At 53.7% G+C, this 26,027-nt stretch overlaps 1 protein-coding gene and 1 pseudogene across 2 annotated transcripts in view; one reads left to right on the top strand and one right to left on the bottom strand.

Annotated features, from left to right (window-relative positions):
- Positions 1-20,216, top strand: part of CAPZB (capping actin protein of muscle Z-line subunit beta) — a 135,234-nt gene extending 115,018 nt beyond the window's left edge. Inside the window, exons 5-10 of one of the 2 annotated variants that reach the window (XM_066375256.1) lie at positions 1,824-1,965; positions 2,811-2,927; positions 14,444-14,509; positions 15,149-15,225; positions 16,595-16,707; positions 19,367-20,216. In XM_066375256.1, coding sequence (XP_066231353.1) covers positions 1,824-1,965; positions 2,811-2,927; positions 14,444-14,509; positions 15,149-15,225; positions 16,595-16,697 — 505 coding nt within the window. In that variant the 3' untranslated portion in view covers positions 16,698-16,707; positions 19,367-20,216. The remainder of the gene's footprint in view (positions 1-1,823; positions 1,966-2,810; positions 2,928-14,443; positions 14,510-15,148; positions 15,226-16,594; positions 16,708-19,366) is intronic. The other variant, XM_066375255.1, reaches the window with a different exon arrangement.
- Positions 20,217-22,134: 1,918 nt separating this feature from the next.
- LOC136397535 (ATP synthase F(0) complex subunit C2, mitochondrial pseudogene) lies at positions 22,135-22,781 on the bottom strand (annotated as a pseudogene).
- Positions 22,782-26,027: the final 3,246 nt, after the last annotated feature.

The raw sequence follows: 26,027 nt of genomic DNA, 5'->3' as shown, positions 1-26,027 counted from the left end.
AGCATGTGTTGGGGTGGTGCTGAGAAGAGATTTGGAACAAGAGGAAAATCCCTCCTGAGGGGGTTCCTGAGCGCCCACCGTGAGCCGATTTCCTGGAGGTCACCTGGGAAGGCGCTGAGCGCTGGGCCCCCACAGAGTGTCTGCCTGTTCCTGTCTCAGGACTGCACTTGCACTTGTCTGGGGCCCAGCCCCTCCCCTCCCTCCATTGTTGATTGACATTTAGCGGGGGCTGGCATCTCCCAAGGAGCCCTGGTAGGCCTGCCCTCACCTGCCTCCAGGTGACTTGCTGGGAGTGGCAGGGTTGTGAATTTTTCTTGAAGGCTTAATCACAATGGATGGGGCAGGGATGGAGCGTGGGGACAGGATGTGGTGGCTGCGGCAGTGGGCAGGCCCCAGCCTGTCTGAGGAATTCGAGAGAGGGGCGGCATTGGTGAGCACCCTGGATGCCCAGCAGGCCCGCAGCAGATTAGAGCCAGAGGATCAGGCAGAGCCACCTGCCCTAGCTAACAGGAGAAGGGGCCTCACTGTCCCTCAGTCACGCTGCTGTATGTCACATACTGACCTTTGCACAGAAAAGGACAAATTCTCGTGTTTCTTTACTCTCATTCTGTTAACATTTACCATGTATATTTTTATTATATAACAGCTTTATTGAGCTATAATTCACAGACATGTTTACTCTTAGGACTTGTTTTTGTTACTAAAACCAAAGGTAAGCTTTGGTCAGGGGTCTACCTCCCTGTGTTGGTTTTGTCTCTCAACAGTTCTCAGGCCCAGCTTACAGAGTTGGTGCCTGGTGGCCTTAAGTAGTTGCTGGGTGGGTAAGCGCATGAACGGAGCTGGTCACCTGAGGGGCTGGGACCCACACTCACCACTGCGCTCCGCCTGCTCGCTGTTCACATCTGAGGCCGCACTCCTGGCAGGTCCCAGAGTGTGCCTGCCACACCGGTGAATGGGGCTTAATTGGGGTCAGACAGACCACAGACTTGCCGGTAAAGAGTGTGTGAGCCCTGGGCGGCAGTCTGCAGCTCCGGCTGCCCGTCAGCAGCCTGGGGGGCCCCGCACAGCGGCAGAGCAGCCGTCCCCCCTGCTTCCCGGGCTCCTCTGCCGACTCAGGCCCCTGGCTTCCTCACAGCTCTCTGGTCTCTTGGATTTGGGAGCCTGGCCTGATTTTCTTTTCTCCTCTGGCCTTTCCCTCATGCGTTTGATCTTAATTAGGAACGTTTTCATATTGGCTCAGGCCTGAGGAAGAAGCTCATCCCAAGCTTAGCCTTTCATTCCTGGCAACAGGGTTGCAGCAGGTTGCTCTGGAAGATGGCGGCAGCCCTGGTGTACCGAGGCTCGGGAGGATTCTGAGTGGGGGAGCACTTACTGCTGTATTTTTCTTTATCTCCCCTGTAAAATAAGCATCACAAAAGATAGAAATATCGGACAGTAATGATAACTCAATAGTAATGACCCCATTGAGTGTCTCTTATGTCACGTACTTGGCTGGACCCTTTATCTGGGTGGAATCTGAAGCCCGGAGAAGTTTGGTAAATTTGCCAAAGACCACAAAGCTAGAGGACATGGCAGACCTCAGACTCAGATTCACATTGGGAACTCCCGAGCAGTCTTCCTTCTGTGACCCCCATCCCTGACCAGTGGGTGGAGGATGTTCAGGATACATGCAAGGATCACCTCTGAACCACTGCAGGAGGGTCATTCATTCCAGACAGGCACTTAGGGAAACCTTTGCCGAGGGACAGCTCTGGGACCTGGGCAGGCGGTCTGTAATTTGATGGGCTTATCATCTGATGGGCACACGGGCCTGTTTCCTGCAGGTATTTTGAGGGCGGCGTCTCATCTGTCTACCTCTGGGATCTGGATCATGGCTTTGCTGGAGTGATCCTCATAAAGAAGGCTGGAGACGGATCAAAGAAGATCAAAGGCTGCTGGGATTCCATCCACGTGGTGGAAGTACAGGTACAGCTCCCCAGCAGTGGGCGGCCCAGGGCCTCTAATGCAGGTGCCATGCCAAATGGTGCAGCCCCTGCGCTCTAGCCAATGCTTCTTAAAGAGGGTGCTGGGATACATAAACCCGTTAATCCCTAAAAGTCCTGAAGCCATTTGGATACAGATAAATCAAGATTACAGTAGTGATGGTTAAGATCCCAAAAGAAACAAACATGATTGCAGACTCAGTCCCTTTAAAAACCATTTGGCCAGGTTGCTCAATGGATAGAGCATCATCCTGGCATGCTGAGATCACGGGTTCAGTCCCTACCTAGTCAAGGCACATACGAGAAGCAACCAATGAGTGACTAAATGGAACAACTAAGTGGAACAACAAATTGATGTCTCTCTCTGTCTCTCCCTCTCTCTCCCCCTCTTCCTTCTCTCCCCCTCTCTCCCCCTCTCCCCATCTCCTTTCTCTCTCCCCTCTCTCTCCCGCTTTCCTCTTCCTCCCTCTTTCTTCTTCCTCCCTCCCTCCTCTCTCCCTCCCTCTTTCTCCCTCTCTCTTTCCCTCCCCACCTCCTCCCTCTCTCCCTCCCTCCTCTCTCCCTCTCTCTCCCCCTTTCCCTCCCCCTTCCTCTCCCCCTTCCTCTCTCTCCCCTCCCTTTCTCTTCCTCCCCTCCCTCTTCCCTCTCTCTCTCCCTCTCTCTCATCAGTGGGGAAAAAGAAAACCATTTGGTATTTTATAAGAAAGTTAGGGTTATGGTGATGTCTTAGGAAGGAGCATGTTAGGATGGCCCCAAATTCAGGAGCCAGCTGACACCCTCCTCAGCTTAGGCTACATGTAAGGCTCTGCTCTGCATCTCGTCCCCCAGGAGAAATCCAGCGGCCGCACTGCCCACTACAAGCTGACCTCCACGGTGATGCTGTGGCTGCAAACCAACAAATCCGGCTCTGGCACCATGAACCTCGGAGGCAGCCTCACCAGACAGGTAAGACAGCCAGTGCCCGCTGGCGCCAGCCTCAGAGCTGATTGGGGGGGGGGGGTGAGCAGCTATCCCGTACAGGGCTCCTGGCCCGCCCCTGGGCCTGCCGTGATCGCCCCGCCCCGCATGTCTGGCAGTGACTCCTGACATTCAGTCAGGAGCTCTTCTGTGGGTCAGGGTTTTCCCATTAAAGTGCGCCTGTGGCGGTGAGGACATACTGCTGATGGTATTTCAAAATGAATTAATGTCTCAGTTGTGACTTGGAATCATGTATTAGTGCTCTTCTTGGTTGTAAGTGATAGAAGTAAAACTCTTAACAAACATGGGAATGATCAGCTCATATACGAGAAACTGAGGCTCGTTCAGCATGGCTGGGTCTCGGATGTGATTGTGCCTCTAGGACCCTGTGTCTCTACCTGGTGGCCTCTGGTGGTCCGGGGGAAAGAGCTGCTGTCTCAGAGTTGGTCCACCATACCCCAGAGATGTTGCCCTGGCCCGGATATGGTTGCCGGTCCATCACAGAATCATTTCCTGAGGCTGTAGGGGAGGAAGAGTCTGGTCAGACAGGGGTCATGGGACTCTCCATGGTGTTGTAGACGGAAAAGGGGCGTTGGTTTCCTAGAGTGAAACCTGGCTGCTTTTCTCCTAGGGTGGGGGAGGGGTATGGGCAGGCAGCAGACAGTGGACACTGGTGGGGAGCACTTTCTACAGAGAGAACTGATGGACATTATCATGTGGGGGGCAGTATGAAGAGTGACAGTAGAGCCAGAGAGTCGACCCAGATAGTTGGCAACAGGATGCTGGGGAACAGTAGCCAGGGTCCCACAAAAGGAGGGGAAAGGCTGAAATAAAAGTTAAAAAGGATTCAGAAGAAGGAGTGTCTGCTTTAGGCATCTAAGTAGGTTACTGGCCTCTGTGTGCGGGTGCCTGGTAGTGACCAGTAACCACCAAGACTGTGGCAAGCCTGCTCTCTGCTCAGCTCTGTCCATCTGTCCCATCCCTCCATCCTCTACCCCTGCACTGCTCCAGGGATGGAGCCCAGCAACTTTCACTACAACCCTCTAGTGTAGGCCAGCGGGTACTCTTCAAAGTTGAAAACACTTAGCGTCAGCCCGGCATGTGGAAGTCCCAGGTTCAATTCCTAGTCAGGGCGCATAGGAGAAGCGCCCATCTGCTTCTCCACCCTTCCCCCCTCTCCTTTCTATCTCCTCTTCCCCTCCTGTAGCCAAGGCTCCATTGGAGCAGAGTTGGCCCTTGTGCTGAGGATGGCTCTATGGTCTCTGCCTCAGGCACTAGAATGGCTCTGGCTGCAAAGGAGCAACGCCCCCTGGTGGGCGTGCCGGGTATATCCTGGTCAGGCACATGCGGGAGTTTGTCTGACTGCCTCCCCTCTTCTAACGTTGGGGTAGAAAAAAAAATGAGAACACCTGGCCAGAGCAGTCCAAGGACTACCTGAATCACACAAGGTCTAGACATTGGACAAGTTCAGAGCCCACTCCCACCCGACAGGACACCTTTGTCACCCTCCCTGGGTAGGACCAGGGAGCTTGCCACTTTGAGAGACAGGCTGTCCCTTTTATGTCAGCCTCCATAAAAAATGGCAGCCTGATCGGACCGTCCTCCAGACTGTGCCCAGGATGGCTTCGGCTGGCGTCTCAGAGCAGCCACCTGCTGGCACCCTGCCCATCTCTTTGTCCCATGAACCACTGAGGGTCCGGGCATCTCCCATGCTGTTCTTGTGCAGTAAACCTTTTTTTAATGAGATTTTACATTTGTCCTCCCGTTTTGTTTTTTTATCCACTGTGCCGTGTCAGTTACGCTGAAGCTAGGTTTCAGTGATGCAGCGTTAGCTGACTTGGTTACTTGCACGTTACCTATGAGGGCTCTCTTTAAGTTGAGCTTGTTTAGCCAGCTGTAAATCTACTACCATTTATTTATTTGTTTTCAAACAAGTGCCCCTGGAGCTGAATCTGTGGTTGAACACCACCTGCTGACTCCTGGCTGGCTTCCTGCTGTCCTGGGACCAGGTGACTGCAGGTGTGGCCATAGGTCTCTCTCCTCACCCTTGTCTGGTTCACCCCATGGTGGCAGTTCGGGCCCCTGCTGTGCTCTGAGAAGTGGTGCTTTGTTTGTTTCCGTCTCTGGTCACTGAGCAGCCCTGTGGGAGTGGGAGGGGGACGGGGACAGGGACGGGGACGGGACGGGTGGGCTCTCAGAGACTCCCGGCTGCAGCTCTGAGGCAGGACCAGCGTTGGCAGACTAGCATCAGCATCACCTGAAGGCTGGTCAGAAATGCAGAGATCTTGGGCCCTACCCAGTCCTGCCAGATCAGGGTCTAAATTTAACTAAAATAGAACCCTCCGGGTAATTTAGGTGCACATTAAAATTTGACGAATGTTACTCTTTTGGGTTCTACGCCAGTTCCATTGTGGGAGGGGTGTGGTCCCCGTGCCATCAGTAAGCACTTGTTTAGACACCGGCAGGGTGCCATGGAGACAGCGTCAGAGCCCTCAGGTTCGGGGCTCAGTTCTACAAGAGTACCCGTCCCCCAGCACTTCAGACACCAGTGGTGAGTGCAGGTTGTCACCTGTGCTTCTGTTCAACCAGCTGTAAATCAGGTTCCCACAGTGTCCTCCTAGGGTTTAGTTTATTTACTGGAGCAGCTCACAGAACTCAGGAATCACATTTACTCACTAGATTGCTGGTTTATTATAAGGAGTATTAAAGGACACAACTCAACAACCAAATGGAGAGGTACAGAGGGCGAGACCCCAAGCCAAAGAGCTTCTATCCTCGGGGGGTTTGGGGCCCAGCCTGGCGGCACTGGAAGCCATCTGGTTCTCCATCCTGGAAGCTCTCCAAACCCCATCCTTTGTGGGGATTTATGAGGGCTTTGTTTCACAGACAATTGATTAACTTATTGGTCATTGGTTATTGATTCAACCTCCAGAGCTTCTCCATTGCCTGGAAATCGGGTGGGGTTGGAAGCTCCGCCTCTGTTTGTGGTTGGTTCCTGTTGTAGGTGTGTCTGAGTGGCACTGGGAACTCCACGGAAGGTGTGCCTCCGTTAGAGCAGACTTCTGAGCGCTTCTACCTCAGATGCTGCTTCAGACTTCTAAGCAGGTCTAAGACCCTGTCTAAGGACCCATGTTTTAGGACCCTTGACAGCCTGATCTCAGGGGAAAGCCTTGTGCCATGTGGTGGGGTGCTTTGTGTAAAGGGAAGAGAGAGCACAGACAAGTGACAGTTGGCCTCAGAGAAGTCAGTATTGGCTGAAGCTCAACATCCTTGAGAATGCCCTCAAGGGAGACACCTTCTGCCAAGATCCCGTTCCCCATTCCCCATTTTAGTAGTTCCCAGCTTAATAAGGATTTCTTTTAACATAAAAAATGTATATCAGTGAGCCTGACCAGGTGGTGGTGCAGTGAATAGAGCAGCAGACTGGGACACAGAGGATCTTGGGGGTTCCCTGCCCTGGCCTCTGGGCAGGGCTGTCCCCATGCCATCCCAGAACCAAGGCTAGTGCTGCCCAGGGGCATAGCCCATTCTTGTGCATGGAAATGGGCCCTTGTCTTCCAGGAACCGTTGACGGGGAGCGGCAGCCGAACCCCCAGGCAGCCAGCTCTACCACAGCCTGCCTCCCCGACCGCCTGTCACCTGGGCAGTGGTGGAAAGTCCTCAGTGTGTATCCGGAGACTGTTTCCTGCATCACTTACTGCTCTGCGCTGTTTATAATTCCACCCATTTTACAGTGACCTGGACAAATATTTAATCCTCAGTCTTCCTAATAGTTTAAATCAGAGCTGTCAGCCCAGGGCCCGGGTCTGGTTCCGGCTTGCCGTGAGCAGTGCCTCCTGCCAAGCCAAATAGGCCTGATGAGCGGCTGCCCTCAGCACACCGGGCCGGGGCCGCGGGTCTTGTTTGGATTGCCTGTGCTCTTGGGCTTTAATGAGGAAACTCATGCTTCTGTCATCATCCTAATGGCCGGTCACATAACTCATCTGAGCTGCATTAAAGCTGGGGCAGGTTTCCAATGTAAGTAACTGTGAGAGGAGGGGCGGGGAGCAGTGGGGGAGACAGGTCTAATTAATGATGCGCAGCCGCTGAGCACACGGGAAATGAGGGCTGAGGGCTTAGCCGTGTGTCCCAGGCGACCCCGGGGAAATGGCTGTGTGGCTCTGGCGATGGGGGCCATGAGGCTCCGGGAAAGGTGAGCAAGTCAGTGATAAAAGGGGAACATGCATGGTGCTGCAGGCCGTCTCCTGTGAAGAGGTGGTGAGCGAGGTAGTCACCGTTCCCGTTTAACAGGTGAGGAAACTGAGGTTCAGTCTGTTGAGACAGTTTCCCATCCTGACTTATCTAGTAGGAGGGCAATTGGAATTTGAACCCAGGTTTGTCAGCCTAGACAAAACATAGGCTGCTTTCTACCATGCTACATTTGTTGGTCTTAACCTGTCCGCTGTGCTTGGCACTCAGTAGATTGCTAAGAAAACATTTGCACAGAAAAGCTTTGAGCGTTCGGTTCAGTGTAGACAGGACACTGCCCTATAGGCCCCAGTGGCATTCTGTTGGCAGCCCCTCCAGCAGCTGGCATGGGCAGCTGCCATGGACCCGCGGCGCCAGGAACAGGCATCAGGGGTGGGGCCAGAGCGGCGGGGTCCCGGAAGCGTGCTGGCACGTCACCCGTGGGCGCCTCCCTCATTGGGTTCTCCTGTAGGAGTTGACCAAATGAGAACGTTCACCGCCAGAGCTTGTGAGAGGGGCTCTGGGATTTTTAGGTAGTGCAGTGATCTGATCAGATCTGTTTTTCAAAAGATGGCTTTGACACAGAGGGTGGTCGGCAGGGGAGGCTGTTAGTGGCATCCTGAAGAGATAGATGACCAGGACCTGCGTGGGTACAGTCTCGAGAGGGCAGGAGGGGACAAGCCTGTGGCCAGGAGGTCAGTGAAGGAAGTGGTGTCAGCCTCAAGGTAGGAAATAAAAAGGACCAAGACAGGAGGAGTGGAGAAGGAGGGACCGGTCAGGAGACATTTTGGAGTAGAGTGTCTGAGGCTTGGCAAAAGGTGCCCCCAGGATGTGGGCAGCAGGGTTCTGCACTGAGTCCTGCTCTCAGTCTTCCAGCCTCGGCTCTTCCTTTGGAAACGCGGCCTCGTTGCAGCTGCACACTCACTCTTGCCCCATGTGTGTCAGGAAAGACCCCACCACAGCGAGACCGGGGCACTGCGCAGCAACACAGAGAGTAAGAGCCTCAGCGTGCCCCCCCCCCCCCCCGCTGCTGTCCTGTCTCTGTGCCCGCCCCATCTGGAGAAGGGCCATGGCTTAGGTGAGTGGGGCTCTTCAGTGTCCCACCTTCCCTGGAGGGTGGGGCGGGCCTTGTGCTGCCCCCTTCGTGCTCAATTCTGGTGGCTCAGTGCCAGCAAATGGGATGGAAAGCTGCTCTCCTGGACTGTCTTTAACTTGTTGGTAACTTAACAGTGACAGTTCCTTGAGCTGCGTTTCACAGGGGTCATGCCACACCCCAGCAGTCTGACCGAGCAGACCCTAGGCCAAGCTCCCATGGCGTGGCGTCCTCATGCGTCTCCTCCACTTTGGCCTTTTCTTCCCCCACCCCCAACAAAAGACCCTTAGGGATGTCAGCTGGAAAGCGAAGTAGATAAAGTGTTTTGGCAAATCCCTGCCGCTGGGGGAGGAGCGGTGAGCAGCAGTCCTTGGGTAAGTGCATCGCAGCCAGATGGTACATCCTTCAGGTGAGACAGGCCCGAGGTGCCCTCTGGCAGACAGCCACCTGGGCCCCACTGGGAAGGCTTGTTGCATGCCAGGTACCAACCTGTTGAAAAGGAAGTTGCAGTAAGAGGTCATTTTGTGTGACAGCTGGAGACATGGGAAAGGCAGGACTGTAAATCTCTGGAAAGATACAAGGTTTCCGATCAGGGACAGGCCCTGCAGATGTTCGTTTGGTACTGTTTTCAGATTCTAAATATTTAGAAAAGAAGGTGGAATGTCTTGCTGAATGTGGAGGTTAGGCCAGTCATTTGCAAGCTGAGCTCTCCCTGCTCAGCTGTGGGCGCCCAGTGATGGATCTCCAAGCTGTAGAGCTCCAGCCGAGGCACCTGCCCGAGTCACGCAGGGAAATTCTTTGACTGATGCTGGGCAGTTACGGTGCTGTGCTTGGTGGGAAGGAGGCTGGTGGCCTTCCGTCCAGGTGTAGGGGAGCAGGGCGGAGGCCAGGCCAGGCCCGGGGTGCTTCAGGGAGCACTTTCCCACTGGGGCGGGGGCACGGCTCCAGCTGCAGCCAGCTCTTGTGTTCTGGGAGGTGGGCTGGGTTTGGGGGTGACAATGCTTTAGCGCATGGCTTCAAGGGTTGGTTTGGTATTGGCCGATGATCTCGGAGGGAGCAACTCAGGCCTGGCTGAGCAGGAAAGCTGGCGTGAGACTGCCTCCCTGCGACCAGTCCTCTGTGAAGGTCGACAGCAGAGCAGAGGACCAGAGAGCCAGGGGGCTGGGGAAAGGGAGGTAGATGAGACAAGACGACACTGTGTGGGATTTCTGGGCCTTGGATTGTGGTTTGTCTTTGATTTTCTTGGTAAAGAACGTGGATAAAGTTTAGCAAGCAAAGCGGTCTCATGGAAGAAGCAGGTTTCAGAATCACCCAGAGCCTGGTTCAGATCCAGCTGTGAGGACCCAGGCAGGCTACTTCCCTTCCGTGAAAGTCAGCATTTTCACCAGAGCTGGTAATGCCTGTTTGCAAAGATTGTTACAGAACAGAAATATCAAACCGTTTTCACACATGGCTTATGTTCAGTCAGTAGTAGCTAGTACTGCTACTGCATACACATAACTTGCAAGTAGAGACTTTTTTATCTTCTAGAATATATACTGTTTTAGGCGCAATTAAAATTGTCCGAAACTGGGCAAACTGAACCTTCCTTTAGAGGCTCTCTGACCACTGCGTTCTGGCTTGACATACTCAGTCCTGGCCTGCACCCTAGCTCTTAGCCGGCACAGCTCAGTGACCAGGATGACACGTCTGGCTTCCGCCCGAGAGCCAGGACCAGAAAGTCCTAGGGATGAAGCTGCCATTCTGTCAAGCACCACTCTGGGCATGGTGCATATATTAGCGCATTAGTGTAAGGCGGAGGCAAGGAAGTTGAGGCCTAGATTGGCCAAGGCCCTCACCCCCTGAGCCTCTGGATAAGGAGCTTTGGAGCTGCAGCCGGCGTCCTTCAGGGCCCCAGCCTCCGGGTTGTCTCACCAAAAAGTGCCCCACTGCAGCGGGAGATTTCGTATGCCCTTTGTGAGAAAAACGCCTGCTTTCCTGATGCGTGCCCGTGTCCTTCCTATACCCAGGCCGCGGGAAGGAGGAAGGGTGCTTGGCAGGGCCAGGCGGCCAGCCTCTGACTTTGGGCTCGGTTGGCACCACCATGTGGAACATCTGTGCGGCCACAGCACACAGAAGTGTTTTCTTCTGGCAGCCGCTTTCATAAGGACGTTCTTTTCCTGTGGGTCAGCACTGCCAGAAAGCTGACCCTGACCGGGTGTGGAGGCAGTCGGCAGGGCTGGGGAAGGGGGCCTGTGACCGTGTCTGTGCCCAGGCCTCTGCCCCACCCCAGCCCGCCTGCTTCCTGCTGTCCCCGGACCGGACCGTGCTGCGCCCAGGAGTCAGTGCTCCTGGGAGAGCCCGAGCCTTCTCCCTCGTTTCCTGCCCTCCGCTGCCTCCCACCGGCTGCACCTCTGAGAGTCCAGTGGCTTCAGCGTTTCCTCTCCAACGGGTTGGATTGGCCACATGACATTACTTACCCTGAGGGCCCAGAGCCCTTTGCCAACCGTTGTGGCCTCACTTTGCACTCTTAGTGCTGATTTGAAATGGAACTCTCAATGGACTCGAGGTCTCGTCATTTCCCTGGGTTCCCAGGAATCTCACCTCTGCGTGGAGCTGGGGAAGGGAGAGACACTGATTTGTGAAAGGACAGAATTCATGTGGGTCACCCCCATGCTTCTCCCTGCCCAGCCCTCTAGTTTGGGGGAAGAGGACACATAGTCCCAAGATGTTGGCGTCCAAAAATCCCTTTTAAAAATGGGTGGACAGAGTGCCGTCCCTCCTTTGAACTATGTTCCTGACTCCCATTCAACATGTACACACTCGAGTTGTCTTGGCACAGAGTTTTGCTCAGGGCAGGTAATGTTCCAGCAAACAGAGGCTCTGCCCAGGGTTGGGCATTTGTTAGACCTGAATGGTGGGGAGTAGCTGTCACTTTCAAGTTCATGGGCACTCTCCTGTTTTGTGGAGACCCTTGGGTCTCTGAGGATCAAGATTCCCCAGTATTGCCTGACCTGTGGTGGCGCAGTGGATAAAGCGTCAACCTGGAAACACTGAGGTCGCTGGTTCGAAACCCTGGGCTTGCCTGGTCAAGGCACATATGGGAGTTGATGCTTCCTGCTCCTCCCCCCCTTCTCTCTCTCTCTCTCTCTCTCTCTCTCTCTCTCTCTCTCCCCCTATAATGAATAAATAAAATCTTTAAAAAAAAAAAGATTCCTCAGTATCTCAGGCCACAGAGCGCCAGGAATAGGTCCGGGCCTATCGTTGGGGGCAGACAGGCTGATCATTCTAGCATTTCCCTTCCTCTTTCCCACGTGACCAGTCCTGACCAACAGTCTTGCCAGAACCAGACATCTTTGTCTCATAACCTTGGGAGAGCCTTGTGAGGCCATAGGTTCTAGGCTGTCCCTCTACCCTTCTTGTAGCATCTTTGACAAATGGCACCCCATTTCTCCTTAGACACCTCCAATGACCTGGGGCTCACTGCTTTGTGAGCAGGTCCCTGTTACAGACAGCTGTGTCACCCCATGATGTTTCCTCGCTGCCCCTGGCAGTGACATGGATTGGATCTGTTCCTCTGCCCCTGCTAGGATTTTCTGGTCCTCTCCCAGCCTGAAGTATCCCAGTTCTTTCTTTCTGGGAGTCAGGGTGTTCAAACCTTTTAAGCAGGTGAACTCCCAACATGTACGTGGCTCTCTTAAACCCTAGTGCCTCAGAGTGAATCCAGCCCCACAGCTGTGGCTGGGCCAGGACAGAACAGAGGGGCACCATTGCCATCCTAAGCAAGGCTTGGGGCCTTGCAGCTGCAGCCTCTGATCTGGGTGCTAGAAACAGTCTCATTTATGTACCTAAAGTTGCATGAAAGCTGTCATAGCAGCTGCATCAGAGCTATGTCAAGCTTGAGATCATCTAAAAGCCACCAGTCTTGTGAGAGAACGTATCCCCCATTTTGCAGTGAGTGAGATTAATGTTCAAGCCGAAGCATCTAGTGTGCATTTGCCCAGGTACATGTGGTTGGCATACTGAGGCAAGAAGATCCAAGTCCTTGGAGTCAAATGGTGCTGTAATTTGGGCAGCTCTTGACTTTTTTTTTTTTTTTTGAGACAGAGAGAGAGAGGGGGATAGACAGGGACAGACAGACAGGAATGGAGAGATGAGAAGCATCAATCATTAGTTTTTCATTGCGCGCTGCAACACCTTAGTTGTTCATTGATTGCTGTCTCATATGTGTGTTGACCGCGGGCCTTCAGCAGACCGAGTAACCCCTTGCTTGAGCCAGTGACCTTGGGCTCAAGCTGGTAAGCTTTTGCTCAAACCAGATGAGCCTGCGTTCAAGCTGGTGACCTCAGGGTCTCGAACCTGGGTCTTCCACATCCCAGTCCAATGTTCTATCCACTGCGCCACTGCTTGGTCAGGCGATCTTGACATTTTTAAGCCTCAGTATTCTTGGGTTTAAAGTAGGGTTTTTGGGTTTTTTTGACAGAGACAGAGAGAGAGGGATAGATAGGGACAGACAGACAGGAATGGAGAGAGATGAGAAGCATCAATCATTAGTTTTTTGTTGCAACACTATAGCTGTTCATTGATTGCTTTCTCATATGTGCCTTGACCATGGGGCTACAGCAGACTGAGTAACCCCTTGTTTGAGCCAGCGACCTTGGGTCAAGCTGGTGGGCTTTGCTCAAACCAGATGAACCTGCGCTCAAGCTGGTGACCTTGGGGTCTCGAACCTGGGTCCTCTGCATCCCAGTCCAACGCTCTATCCATTGCGCCACCGCCTGGTCAGGCTAAAGTAGGTTTTTGTGAAGACTAAATGGAATAAAGTCACTCCACCTGGGAAACGCTCTGGGCTTAATCACTGCTGAGTTCAGTAGCTGACCCATGTTTCTGGGTTCTGCAGTGACCCTTCGGATCTTCTGGACCCCTGATGCCATTGGTAGGACGTTGATGGACCCTCTCAGCTATGCCTTCTCTTAAATCCTGGACAAACAGGTTGGCCCGGGGCCAAGTAGTAAATCCTGCAGGATGCCGCAGAGGCCACCCTGGGAACACAGTGTTCGACCCATTGGCAGAGGCTCCGTCTGAGCGGCCATGGTCTAGCCCCACACCTCAGCCTCGGCCTCAGGGTATTCACTGGGAACCTGCCAGAGAGCTGCGATCTTGTCAGAGGAGTTCTCTGTTCCTCAGGCCAGCATCCCCATCAAGAGGAAATTAGAGATTCCCAGGGTGGAGCTTGTTCGTAGCAAGCCCGCGCTGGCTCCTGGAGATAACTGACTTTAAAATGTGCCGATGGGTGATTTCTAACAGTCCCATCAAAAGCTGTCTGCATCAGTGTCAAATTAGTAGTTTTATTCGCAACTCTAACCTTCCTTCTTTTATGGAAGTGGGGTCAGCCTCTGCCCCCGCTTGTGTTCTGGCACCTCTAGAGTGCACTGTTGGGTGTCAGCGGCCGCTGTATCAGGATCAGGGGTCTCAGACCTCTGCGCGTGCGCGCCACCACCCGCTGAGCACCTGCCTTGGCCTCTGGTTCTGAGCACCACTTGCCTCCCTGCCTTTTCCTTTGCTGCTTTTACTGGTCTGAGTTCATTTTGAGCTCTAGCCTTCCTGATACTGTTCTTAGATTTTCATCCTGTTCCTTGATTACCTAGTTCAGCTTCCATGTTTTATTTCAGTGGTAGTGGTAGCTACATGTTTTTGTTTTCAGTTTAGTAACAGTGAGCACTTATGTGCTTGCCGGTCTTCTAGGCCCCCTGTGAGGTATAGAGCCAGTCATTCTCTCCTTAACAAATTATAATCTTGTGAGGGAAATAAGCCTTAAACATAGGAAGGAAGTGGGAAGACGTCTACAAGTAGTCCTCAATTCCTGCTTCTCTCCCTGCCTCCTTTCCTTTTATTTTTATTTTACTGTATTTTTATTTTAATCCATTTCCCTTTTAATACTCACAGTTCTGATTATTGGGCCAGAACTGGCTGCCTGAGACTCATATTGCTGGGTCCTGGCTCCTCAAAATCCCGCTCTGTGGTGTCCCATTATGACCTGAAACTTAGGTCATTTGGTGCTTGGGTGCCCGCTCTGGGGGAGTGACCTTGCACCACCTGCAGCTGGCTCTGGGCTGCAGACCGTGGGGCACCTGCTGTCAGCCGAGGGCTGTTCTCGGGGAGCACCTAGCTCGCTCTGACGTGGAAGACTGTTTCTCTTTTGCAGATGGAGAAAGATGAAACTGTGAGCGACTGCTCACCACACATAGCCAACATCGGGCGCCTGGTAGAGGTGAGTGGCCTCCAGCTCGGGCTTCTGCGGCTGTGATTCGCTTCCACAGCAGCGACACTACCCCGAAGCCTGTTTGTGGCTTGCTGGCTTCCTTCCTTCCATCCCATAGCAACCAGTGGCACACTTCCCGTGTTTTGCCCTGGCCTTGTGTTTTCTGAGCCTTCTGACCTGGGTGCAAGCAGAGCACAGCTCCTAGGCCAGCCCCTCCACCATCCCCCAAACACACGGTCCCAGAGGGCTGTGCTTGGGAAGTCCTATGCTGTCCCCCCCAGTGAGCTGGGGAAGATCTTCAGTTCTGCTGTCTGCCCTTGACCACACTGTTTGGAAGAAGGGGGCCTGCTCTCTGGTTTATAGAATTGTTCACAAAGCAGGTGGAAGGCCAAGGGGTGGTGATGTGGGTTAGACCATCTCCCTGGACGGTCAGCCTTGCTCCTGGCCTCCTGCTTGCCTGTGGACAAGGAGGGGAAAGTGTACAGAGCCCAACTAGGTGGGGTCTTGGCCCAGGGGTTCGCTCATCCATCTTTGGCGCAGTCCTGTGCCTCCCCCCTGTGGTCACAGCCGGGACTGCAGGGGTGTGGACCTCAGGACTCCTGTTTGCTGCCCTGTCTGACCTCCCTTCCTCCCTCCCTCCCTCCTCAGGACATGGAAAACAAAATCAGAAGTACGCTGAATGAGATATACTTTGGAAAAACGAAGGACATTGTCAACGGGCTGAGGTAATGTACCTAAAAGCACAAACTTTGGAAACCAAAAAGATACAGCATTGAATCCCAGATTTACTGCTTAATAGCTATGTGGCCTTGTGCCTTGATTTCTTCTTTTGTAAATGAGCTGAAGTGCCCACCTTGTAGGGTTGTTAGGCAGGTTTTGGAAGGTAAAGCGCCTTTTACGTAGTTTGTTCTCTTGGTGGATGTTGGTTCCTGCCTCCACTTTTGCCACATGCCCTCATCCCCTAACAGCCATCGGTGCCCTCATCCCTGGAATTGGCTTCCTCTTGGCCCCAGGTATCAGTCTCATCTAAATAACCTGCCCAGTCCCTTTGGCTCTGGGATCTGATGGGACCTCCAGACCAGATCCTATAGCACATGAGAGTGCAGACCACCAGGCAGCCTGGCCTCTTCTGGCTGGCTGGCTTTCTGGGCAGCAGTGTGTCCCACAGAAAGAGCCCCCACCCTGTTGCTTTCTGTAGCAGGTTCTCAGCCACACTGATGTCCTCTGGTGGCTCCTGCCCAGGTCCTGAGCTCCCCTCCCACCCATCTTGGGCAGTGTCCAGTGGCGGCCACGTGAGGGCTGACAGAGGCTTTCTGGGTCCCCAAGGTCCATGGTGGCAGAGCGGGAGGCCAGAGCCCTGTTGGGGGCAGTGGAGGCCATGGAGTCAGGAAGCCGGAATCCCGTGCATGCTCTGTCATCCTGAGCTGTGCGACCTTGGACGGGCCGCTCCTCGGGGTTCTGTCAGGTCGGGGGGCAGGGCTGCTGAAGGGATTGGACAAGGTGGAGTCTGTGTTCCGCAGCCCAACACACCATGTGAGTCCAAGGGCTCACAGTTCCCCTCAGCCTCCAGCCCTCTAATCCGGGTACAGACCTCTCCTTTTGGGACAGAAGGAGAGGTGGAAAGCAGCTCTGGGGGCTGCCCTGGCTTGTTAATTTGTCCAGCAGACAGGTTTTGTCTACTATGCATACAGTTTGGAAATGGCAAGGACTCCCCTTTACCCCCCACCTCCCCCCATTTCCTCCCTGCCTACGTGAGATTCGGTCTGGCCCCTGGTGGGTTTCACCCCCTCCCATCTTGGGCAGCAGTGCTTTCCCTCTGGCTGCTGAGCCCAGGGCCTCTGTCCCACCCACACCAGGCTCGTTCACCCAGCCCTGGCGGTGAGCCCCGGGCACCACGCCACCACCGCTGCCAGCGCAGAGCTCTGCACAGCCACCTCCACATGCAGCCCAGAGCGGCGGGGCCTTGATGAGGGTCCCCCCTGCCTTCTGCCCTGTGTGTCCCTGTGTCTCCTCTCAGCTGTCCCCCACCTGTATGCTCCTTGTCTGTGGTGTCCTCCCCCTCCTGCTGCATTCACCTCTGAATACTCTCTGTAGATCTGTTGACGTTATCCCTGACAACCCCAAGTTTCAGCAGTTGCAGAGGGAGCTTTCCCAGGTGCTGACCCAGCGGCAGATCCACATCCAGCCTGATAATTAGGCCGATCCAGGTACCCCGCCTGAGAGGGCGAGCTCCCTCCCCACTAAACAGGACTCACCAACCCACCGAGACCCTGCCGGTGCGGCTGTGCCACGCAGCCGCTTGAGTCACCACTAACCCGTGTGTCCGCTCACGGCTGTGGGCTGGCACATTAACACGTAGACTCAGCCCCACGTAACATGGACCTGCATCGCCTGTGTGATGTGTGTGTTGCACTTTGGGTGAGGGTTGGGTGTGGGGCAGACGGGTGGCTTTGGCTCTGGCTCCTGTGGAAGTCCAGTCCAGGGGACCGGCTTTTACCTCCAGTGGAAGCCTTGGGTTGGCACTGCTTTGATGGCCACGGAGCCAGGGTCCGTGTTCTGCCTTCTGCTCACCCATGTGCTTCCGGACAGCCTCCCAGAACCTGCTGTGTGTGGCCGGGTCCTTTCCCACTTTTCACCAAGGGCCCTAGAAGCCAGATAAGCCCCTTTCTAGTGGGAAACTCACTGTTTGGGGCTAGCTGACTTTAAAGGGCATATTACTCAGCCTGAGGACGAAGCACAGAGTGGGGGCTGTGGTCCCTCTGACCGCGCCCGTGCACCCCAGACTGGTTGCTGCTGGAGCTGCCTGGACCAGCAGGGCCTTCCTTCCACCCCTAATGAGCTGCAGCTGTCCTCTTAGATGCCGAACACTGACGGAAGGAAAATAGCTTGCTTGTTGATAATGGCCGAGAACCATGACTTGAGCTTGTGACAAATATGAAAGCAGTCAGCCTCCCTGGAGAGGAGGAGGGACCCAGCCAGGCAGGGCTGGAGAGCTGAGGCTTTGAGCTCAGCCCCAGGGCCAGGGACTGGAATGGACCCAAAGGTCCCAACCCAGAAGAGGCTCGGTGGGATTTCTGGCATGGGGCGTAGTGGGGGCACTTACGTAACCAGGTGGAGCTGCTCTTCTGTGTCCATGGGACTTGGGCACACTGGTCTGGGCTGTGTGTGCACCAGCTCCAAGCCCGTGGCACCTTCCAGCCTCCAGTGCCCCCCGTCCCAGCACTGAGAAGACCCCTCTTTAATGTCTTCCATGATAGTGCAGTTTTTCTCCCTCACTTCTAGGCTTTTAGGGTGGGTCTAGAGTTGTCTGGGTTCCTGGCCTTGGCGTCCGGTGGGCAGCCTGGCACCACCCCGTCTGCCCAGGACCGGCCCTCCTCCCCCTCTCTGAGTTAGTGTTCTCTCCAGGCGTTGGTTCGAGGTCACTTGGCCATGACCTTCCCAAGCTCCAGCCCCTGGATAAATGACCTGGCTCCTTATACCTCTAGCTGTGCTAAGCCTAACCTGTCTCTTAACCTGATTCTAACTCGGGAGCTTTCTCCTTTGTGGGGCCGAGGGCCTGGCGTGCTCGGCTCCTCCCTGGGAGAGCTGGGGAGCATGTGAGTTGCTGCCCTACCCACTGCATCCTTCCAGTGGTTTGCGGTACCCTCCCGTGAGAGAAGCCCATGGTGGACTGGCTGAGACTGGAACCCAAGGGCCACCATGGCTGGTGTCGGACCGTTCCTTTGTCAGCACAGCCGGCGCAGACTAGGGCAGATAACCAGAAATATGTATTTCTGCAGCATCAACCCCAAATGTCGGCATTTCTCACGGGCATCCTTTCAGTTGTTTATAGATTCTTCCAAAACCTTGCCCATTCCGTGCCCCTCTCGCCGTTTTGAGGCTCTTGCCCATGATTGATTTTTCCAGGGCTCGGTAGCCAGCATTCACCTTGGGTGCCATTGTTTCTCCTGAGTCCTGCTTCATCTCACTCACCCACTCTATTAATAAGTTCTTGGTTAACCAACATGTTGGATAAATTTGACAAAGTGATCATTCAGGTTATTGCCAGGGGCTTTTCTCTGAGCCTCAATTTTTCTTATCCGTGAATTGGGAATAGTAGTAAGACTCCTCCGGGACGCTTGTGAGTGGTAAGTGGGAAATGTGTGTGACAAGCGCTCTGGAGCCTCAGCAAGCTTACCCGGGAGCTCTGTCAGGTAGTGCCAACGGCCTGTGTGAGTGTCCTCACAGTAACACTTCCTCACAAACCCGGGACTTGACCGTAGGAACCCAAGGCCACTTACCCTCAGCCCCATGCTGCCTCTCGACATCCAGGCTGCGGGGTTTTCTTGGCCAAGTTAACAGCTGGTGGAGCCTCAGAGCAGATGCCTGAAAGCCCCGTCCTCCGTGTTCTGCCCTGGCTGTGAGCCCGGTGTGCTCAGGTGTCCCAGCCCAGCGTGCTGGTTCTGAAACCCTTGCTGAGCGGAGTACTGTGCACCCCGCACTGGGAGCCAGCACATGGCAGGTTCCTCACGGCCAGAGTCAGCAGCTGGTCTAAGCACAGCGGGTCTTTGCTGTGCCGGGGCCTGTGCCCACAGGAGTGGACTCGGGTCTGGTGGCTCTGAGCATTTGTCCGGTGGGCTGTGTGCCTCCCTGTGGCACCCGACAAGGTGCTGAGGGTGAGGGTCTGGGCTGTACGCTCCCTCCGCACCTCGCCAGCACTGCTGTCACTGGGCCCCGTGCCGCCCAGCCTGGCGGCCAGCCCCTCACTCCAGCAGGTCGCTCTCGCAGGCAGTGCATGGGACGCAGGGACCAGCACAGTGGCCCCTCCCCGCCCTGCTACCTCTTCCTGTGAAACCTACTAATGACAGTTCTCTTCCTCCCTGGCAGGTCTGTGCAGACTTTTGCAGACAAATCAAAACAAGAAGCTCTTAAGAACGACCTGGTGGAGGCTTTGAAGAGAAAGCAGCAATGTTAAACCTCTGCTTCACGCTAACCGGACATGCCATGCACTCGTTAGATTCCTTTCTTAGAAAACTTGTTTTCTGCTCCCTTTCCTTGTCCCTGCCCTCCCCGACAGGTCACACAACAACTCGCGTCACCGACCTGCACAGCGCCATCATACCCTGAGAATAAAGCCGCTGAACACCCTTCTCCGTCTTTCTGAGGCCTGCTTCCCACCACGTTTTGCTATCAGAACTCGATGTTTCCATAGAGACCGTGTGTGTTTTGTTTGCCCTGCCCCAGTCCCCCCCTCACCCGTTTATAGGCATAAAATACACTGTCTGTCTGCCTCCCCTTCCTTCCACCTTTTTGTTACATTGGTGTAAAAAATGTAAAACAAAAAAATTTTATGAAATAACTGTGGTGTGTGAAAGATAGAAGAAAAACTGGAAATCTGATTCCACGTGTGTTTGGGAGTTGCTTGGGGTTGGGGTGGGGGGGCAGGGGACAGCTCTGGGAGAAAGGAGAGGTGGCCCTCAGCACTGTCCTGCACAGACTGGCCCCTGTCCCTCGGAGACCACATTGTGGGGGTGCGGGGGTGGGACCTGCTGACCGTTCTGCTCTCTGGCCAGGTGCTTTTCTGTCAATTTTTATGGAATGCAAAAGGAGTTTTTCGTTTTATTTTGTTTTTTTGTAAAGCTTAAAAAAAAATCTACATCTTATACTTGAGCTTCCATACTTAAAAAAAAGAAAAAAACCCAAAAAAAATCAATAAAAAGAAACTGGGACGCAGTTAGCACTGGCCTCGTGTTCTTTCTCGCCTGCCTCACTTTGCCAGTGCCTGTGGCCTTGGCCGTGGGGGCCGGCCCCAGGTGGGTCACGTGGTGCCCCGGCAAAGGGGGGGGCCTTGGCCGTGGGGCCGACCCCAGGTGGGTCACGTGGTGCCCCAGCAGGGCGGGGGGGGGGGGGAGGCCGAGGCCTTGGCCGTGGGGGCCGACCCCAGGTGGGTCACGTGGTGCCCCAGCAGGGCGGGGGGGGGGGGAGGCTTTGGCCGTGGGGGCCCACCCCAAGTGGGCCACGTGGCGCCCAGGAGGGTAGGGGGCAGAGAAGTGTGGGGTTTCTCCTGGGGTGAGAAGAAAAGGGTCCTTTTCAAAGCCCAGAGCTGTTTCTCTCTCCCCTCACTCCACACAGAGCCCAGCCCCACCCACCCTGAAGCACTGTGGCCACTTGATGTCACTGACACCAGTGATAAAGGGGGAAGTCCCCGGGACTTTCATCTGCTCCTCCAGCTCTGCCTGCCACTTCCCTTTCATCTTTAACCAACACCTACTTTGTGAGGGTCCACACACAGCCAGCGCCATCTTCACTCACCACACCCCTAGGTGATGTGGGGAAACTGAGGCAATATGGCAGAGGCACGCTCTTCTAGGGGACAGCAGGGCAGCCATGTGGCCCGTCGGTAGTCACTCTGGTTTGAGGTGCTTGGATTGTTGGCACTCCTGACACGGACTCCTTGGTCCTGGCTTCTCTTCTTGGTCTGACGAAAAAGTCCGAGATGGGGCACGTTTTGATTGAGGTAGAGATAGGTAACAGAGGGCCCTGTTCTCAGTCCCTTCCAGGCGCCTGGTGGAGAAGGTGGCGGCTGGAGAGATGCAGGCTCTGCCTTGTGCTGCACGCCACAGCCGTGGGACCCTGGGCCAGGCGGACCCGAGGCATTTCCTTATGGGGACAGGGTGACAAGTGCAATTATGTTAGAGTGCCTGGCACACAAAAGGTGCTGAAGAAATGACTTCTGTTGTGATTAGTTGTTCAATCATGTGACCAGAATTGTGACTGGTGCGTGGCAGGCCTTCTAGAATCTTTCGTGGGAGCCATCACTGCTGGTAAGATTGGGAACAGTGGGCTCTGACAACAGTATTCTTAGGCAAGGGGCAGCTGGAGGCAAGTGGCAAAAGGACTTTGTAGCTTGGCTCAGGGCCGTCTCATAACCACTCCTTCCTTCCGTGTGGGCTGCGTGGCCGCAGGGCCCCTCGAGCGTGCCCGAACAGGACTGTAGACAGCAAACAGCACAAAGGAGCCCTGGGTGGTTGACTAGCCCCCCAGGGGCACAGGCTGCAGGTGGCAGACTTGGGGCTTGGCAGCACGGGGGCATCCCTTCAACCCCCACAGGCTCCCTAGATGCCTCCTGCAGGTGCCCTTCCATGCCCGTTAACAGGAGGCAGCCTTGGTGAGCGGGGTGGCAGGAGCCCTGGTCTGGAGGTCAGGAATCTCTGCCTTCTGGTCTGGGCCTGCCATGAACTCAGCCGCCACCCTGGGACAGGTGATGGCCTTCACCACCCAGTGTGAGGGCTCAGGGGGGTGAGCCCGGAATTCCGTCTCCCTAAGGCTCTCCCACTGCCCCTTTGCTGTGGTCTTGAAGTCAGCCTGTGGAGCGCTTCCCCGAGGCCCTGGGGCCCCTGGTTCTGAGACTTCCTGTCTCCAAACTGCCTCATTCATTGACAGTTGACCAGTAGCTGTGTGGCAGGCCTGTGGGACCCTTGCCGCTGGTGAGTGTGCAGGCGTTGTGGACTCGGCCTCACGGGCCTTCATTCTCGCTGTGCCCCCCTCCCCACCATGCACCTGGGTGTCCTGCAGTAACGGCCTTTCCTCTTCCCCCTTGCATGACCCACACACTAAGCCAATTAAGAAGCCAATTCAGTTTTATTTTTTTTATATTTTTTATTTTTTTCTTATTAATACAGTATTTATTTGTCTTCCCTCTGTCAAACCCTGAGCCAACCATTTTCCCCAGGCTTCCTGGGGAAGTATAGGAAAAGGAACACACAGGGCAGGCAAGTCATGGGAGAAAGAACTATGGGAGGTGGAGACAGCTCCTTCACATGGCGGAAGAGGATGAGAAAGGCCACCATCAGGCAAAAGAGCCCCATGGCCTCTGAGAGGGCAAACCCCAGAATGGCGTAGGAGAAGAGTTGTTGCTTCAGAGAAGGGTTCCTGGCATAACCAATGATGAGGCTCCCAAACACAGTCCCAATTCCAGCCCCAGAGCCTGCCACCCCCACTGTGGCAGCCCCAGCCCCGATGAACCTGGCTGCTGTATCAATGTCCCTTGAAAGGGCACTGGTCTGGAAGCTGCGGCTAGAAGTAAGTGAGGTCGGGGGACGTGGGGCTGCCCAGCTGCCGAGGCTCTCATCTGTCAGTGTCTCTGGTCTGTTCAGCACCACTGCAGACAGTGACCGGGTCAGCAGCTGAGAGGTGTTCCTGACCAAGGAGGGGGTGGAGACAAACTTGGTGCAGGTGTACATTTTCAGGGGACGAGGGGCTGTGGCAGGAGCTGCTCCTACTGCGGAGAAGACAGAGAGGGGTAGGGGCGGGGGAGGTGTTTTATTTTTAATATATATTTTTAAAATTTTTATTTATTGATCTTAAAAAGAGGAAGGGAAAGAAACATTATCCACCACTCCACTCGTGTACATTCACTGGTCGGTTTCTGCATGTGCCCTGACTGGGAATTGAACCCACAATCTCTGTGCATCAGGATGAAGCTCCAACCAACCAAACTATAAACTACATGACCAGGGAAAGCTGTTCTCTTTTTTTTTTTTTTTTTCATTTTTCTGAAGCTGGAAACAGGGAGAGACAGTCAGACAGACTCCCGCATGCGCCCAGCCGGGATCCACCTGGCACGCCCACCAGGGGGTGATGCTCTGCCCATCCTGGGCGTTGCCATATTGCGACCAGAGCCACTCTAGCGCCTGAGGCAGAGGCCACAGAGCCATCCCCAGCGCCCGGGCCATCTTTGCTCCAATGGAGCCTCGGCTGCGGGAGGGGAAGAGAGAGACAGAGAGGAAAGCGCGGCAGAGGGGTGGAGAAGCAAATGGGCGCTTCTCCTATGTGCCCTGGCCGGGAATCGAACCCGGGTCCTCCGCACGCTAGGCCGACGCTCTATTGCTGAGCCAACCGGCCAGAGCGAAAGCTGTTCTCTTAAGAATCTCTGATTCTTTAGACTGTTTCATTCCCACACTCCTGAGATCCCTTGAGCAGCCTGGGTTGCAGTCCTAGATGCTGATGGTTTACCTTCTCCTGCCCTTCTGTGAGCCCACAGCCTGCCTGTCGCTTACTGGGTGCACTTCTGCTCCTGGTAACCAGGGGGCGTTAAAGGGGCTGGAGGAGACAGGGACTCTGTGTTGAGCAGCTCTTGAGGCCAGTTCCTGGACCTGGGGGTCAGCACTGGCATTGAACCCTCACCACAAGCCAAAGCAGCAGACTTAACAGTGAGAAGGAGGCCAAGAGAATCTTTTCCTTGGCCAAGGGTTTGTGTTTAAGCTTCTACAGCAAAATCTTTTAAAATTTAATAAGAAAATATGGCTTATTCCAAACACTAAATGTTATGATATATTCTAGAATTTAAATATAAAATCAAATCCCCCCCCCCCCCCAGGGACAGAGAGAGAGTCAGAGATAGGGATAGATAGGGACAGACAGACAGGAACGGAGAGAGATGAGAAGCATCAATCATCAGTTTTTCATTGCGAGACCTTAGTTGTTCATTGATTGCTTTCTCATATGTGCCTTGACCGTGGGCCTTCAGCAGACCGAGTAACCCCTTGCTCAAGCCAGTGACCTTGGGTCCAAGCTGGTGAGCTTTGCTCAAACCAGATGAGCCTGCGCTCAAGCTGGCAACCTCGGGGTCTCAAACCTGGGTCCTCCGCATCCCAGTCTGACGCTCTATCCACTGTGCCACTGCCTGGTCAGGCCAAATCTTATAATTCTTTTTTAGTATAACTAAAATTTGTAAAAAGCTTCAGCAGGAAAACCAGATTACTTAATCACACCTTGTCAAATTGTTACTTCAATCAAAACATCTGCTTCCTACAAATATTTTTACTGATTTTGCAATTCCCTTTTCAGTCCCTTAGAAACCAAGTGAGTTACTAAACACACATTTTTTTTTTTTATAACTAGGTGCTATTTTTTTCTTGGTTTTTTTTTTTTTTGTATTTTTTTGTATTTTTCTGAAGCTGGAAATGGGGAGGCAGTCAGACTCCCGCATGTGCCCGACTGGGATCCACCCGGCACGCCCATCTGGGGCCTCGCTCTGTTGCAACCAGAGCCATTCTAGCGCCTGAGGCAGAGGCCACAGAACCATCCTCAGTGTCTGGGCCAACTTTGCTCCCATGGAGCCTTGGCTGCGGGAGGGGAAGAGAGAAACAGAGAGGGGGAGAGGTGGAGAAGCAGATGGGTGCTTCTCCAGTGTGCCCTGGCTGGGAATCGAACCTGGGATTCCTGCACACCAGGCCGATACTCTACCACTGAGCCAACCGGCCAGGGCTATTTTTTTCTTGTTTTATAAAAAACTTCATTAGCCTGACCAGGCGGTGGCGCAGTGGATAGAGCGTCGGACTGGGATGCGGAGGACCCAGGTTCGAGACCCTGAGGTCGCCAGCTTGAGTGCAGGTTCATCTGGTTTGAGCAAAGCCCACCAGCTTGGACCCAAGGTCGCTGGCTCAAACAAGGGGTTACTCGGTCTGCTGTAGCCCCATGGTCAAGGCACATATGAGAAAGCAATCAATGAACAGCTATGGTGTCACAACAAAAAACTAATGATTGATGCTTCTCATCTCTCTCCGTTCCTGTCTGTCTGTCCCTATCAATCCCTCTCTCTGACTCTGTCTCTGTCAAAAGTAAATAAATAAAATTAAAAAAAAAACTTCATTAGAATTAGTATCATTTCTTGGATTGTTCAATTAGCTTTTTAGAAAGGCAACTGAATATAAACAATTTATATAAACTCAAAGAAACTAACTTTCTGAAATAGTTAAATATGGTAAAATATATTCTTAAAAGGTTATTTGATTTTAGAGTTTTAGAGAGAGGGAGAGACAGAAACATTGACCTGTTCCTGTATATGCCCTGACCAGGGATAGAACTGGCAACCTCTGTGCTTTGGGATGACGCTACAACCAACTGAGCCATCCAGCCAGAGTGGTACAATATTTTTAAGGTTTTATTTTTATATTAGTTCTTTTCAATGTCTTTAAAAATATTTACTTCATAGACATATACACTCATGACTGTTGCTACTTTGTGGAACTTTTCAACTTGGAATAAGTGCCCAAACAATGCTCTGTGGAATGAACAGGCACGTGTATTTATGTACACTCTCTAGTAAAGAGATCATAAACCCGTGTGCAGCAAAAATTTTAAACTATGAAATACCACCTGACCAGGCGGTGGCGCAGTGGATAGAGCATCGGACTGGGATGTGGAGGACCCAGGTTCGAGACTCCGAGGTCGCCAGCTTGAACGCGGGCTCATCTGGTTTGAGCAAAGCTCACCAGCTTGGACCCAAGGTTGCTGGCTTGAGCAAGGGGTCACTCGGCCTGCTGTAGCTGCTTGGTCAAGGCACATAATGAGAAATCAATGAACATCTAAGGTGTTGCAATACACAACGAAAAACTAATGATTGATGCTTCTCATCTCTCTGTTCCTGTCTGTCTGTCCCTGTCTGTCTGTCCCTGTAAAAAAACAAAACAAAAAAACCCAAAAACCAAAAAAAAAAAAAACAACCCCCCCAAAAAACTATGAAATACCTATTTAGGCAGGGATA

This window comes from Saccopteryx leptura, chromosome 3 (assembly GCF_036850995.1).
Source record: "Saccopteryx leptura isolate mSacLep1 chromosome 3, mSacLep1_pri_phased_curated, whole genome shotgun sequence".
In the NCBI taxonomy this organism is placed as follows: domain Eukaryota; kingdom Metazoa; phylum Chordata; class Mammalia; order Chiroptera; family Emballonuridae; genus Saccopteryx; species Saccopteryx leptura.
Note: the sequence above shows the minus strand (reverse complement) of the source record. Positions and strands in the feature narration are given on the sequence as shown.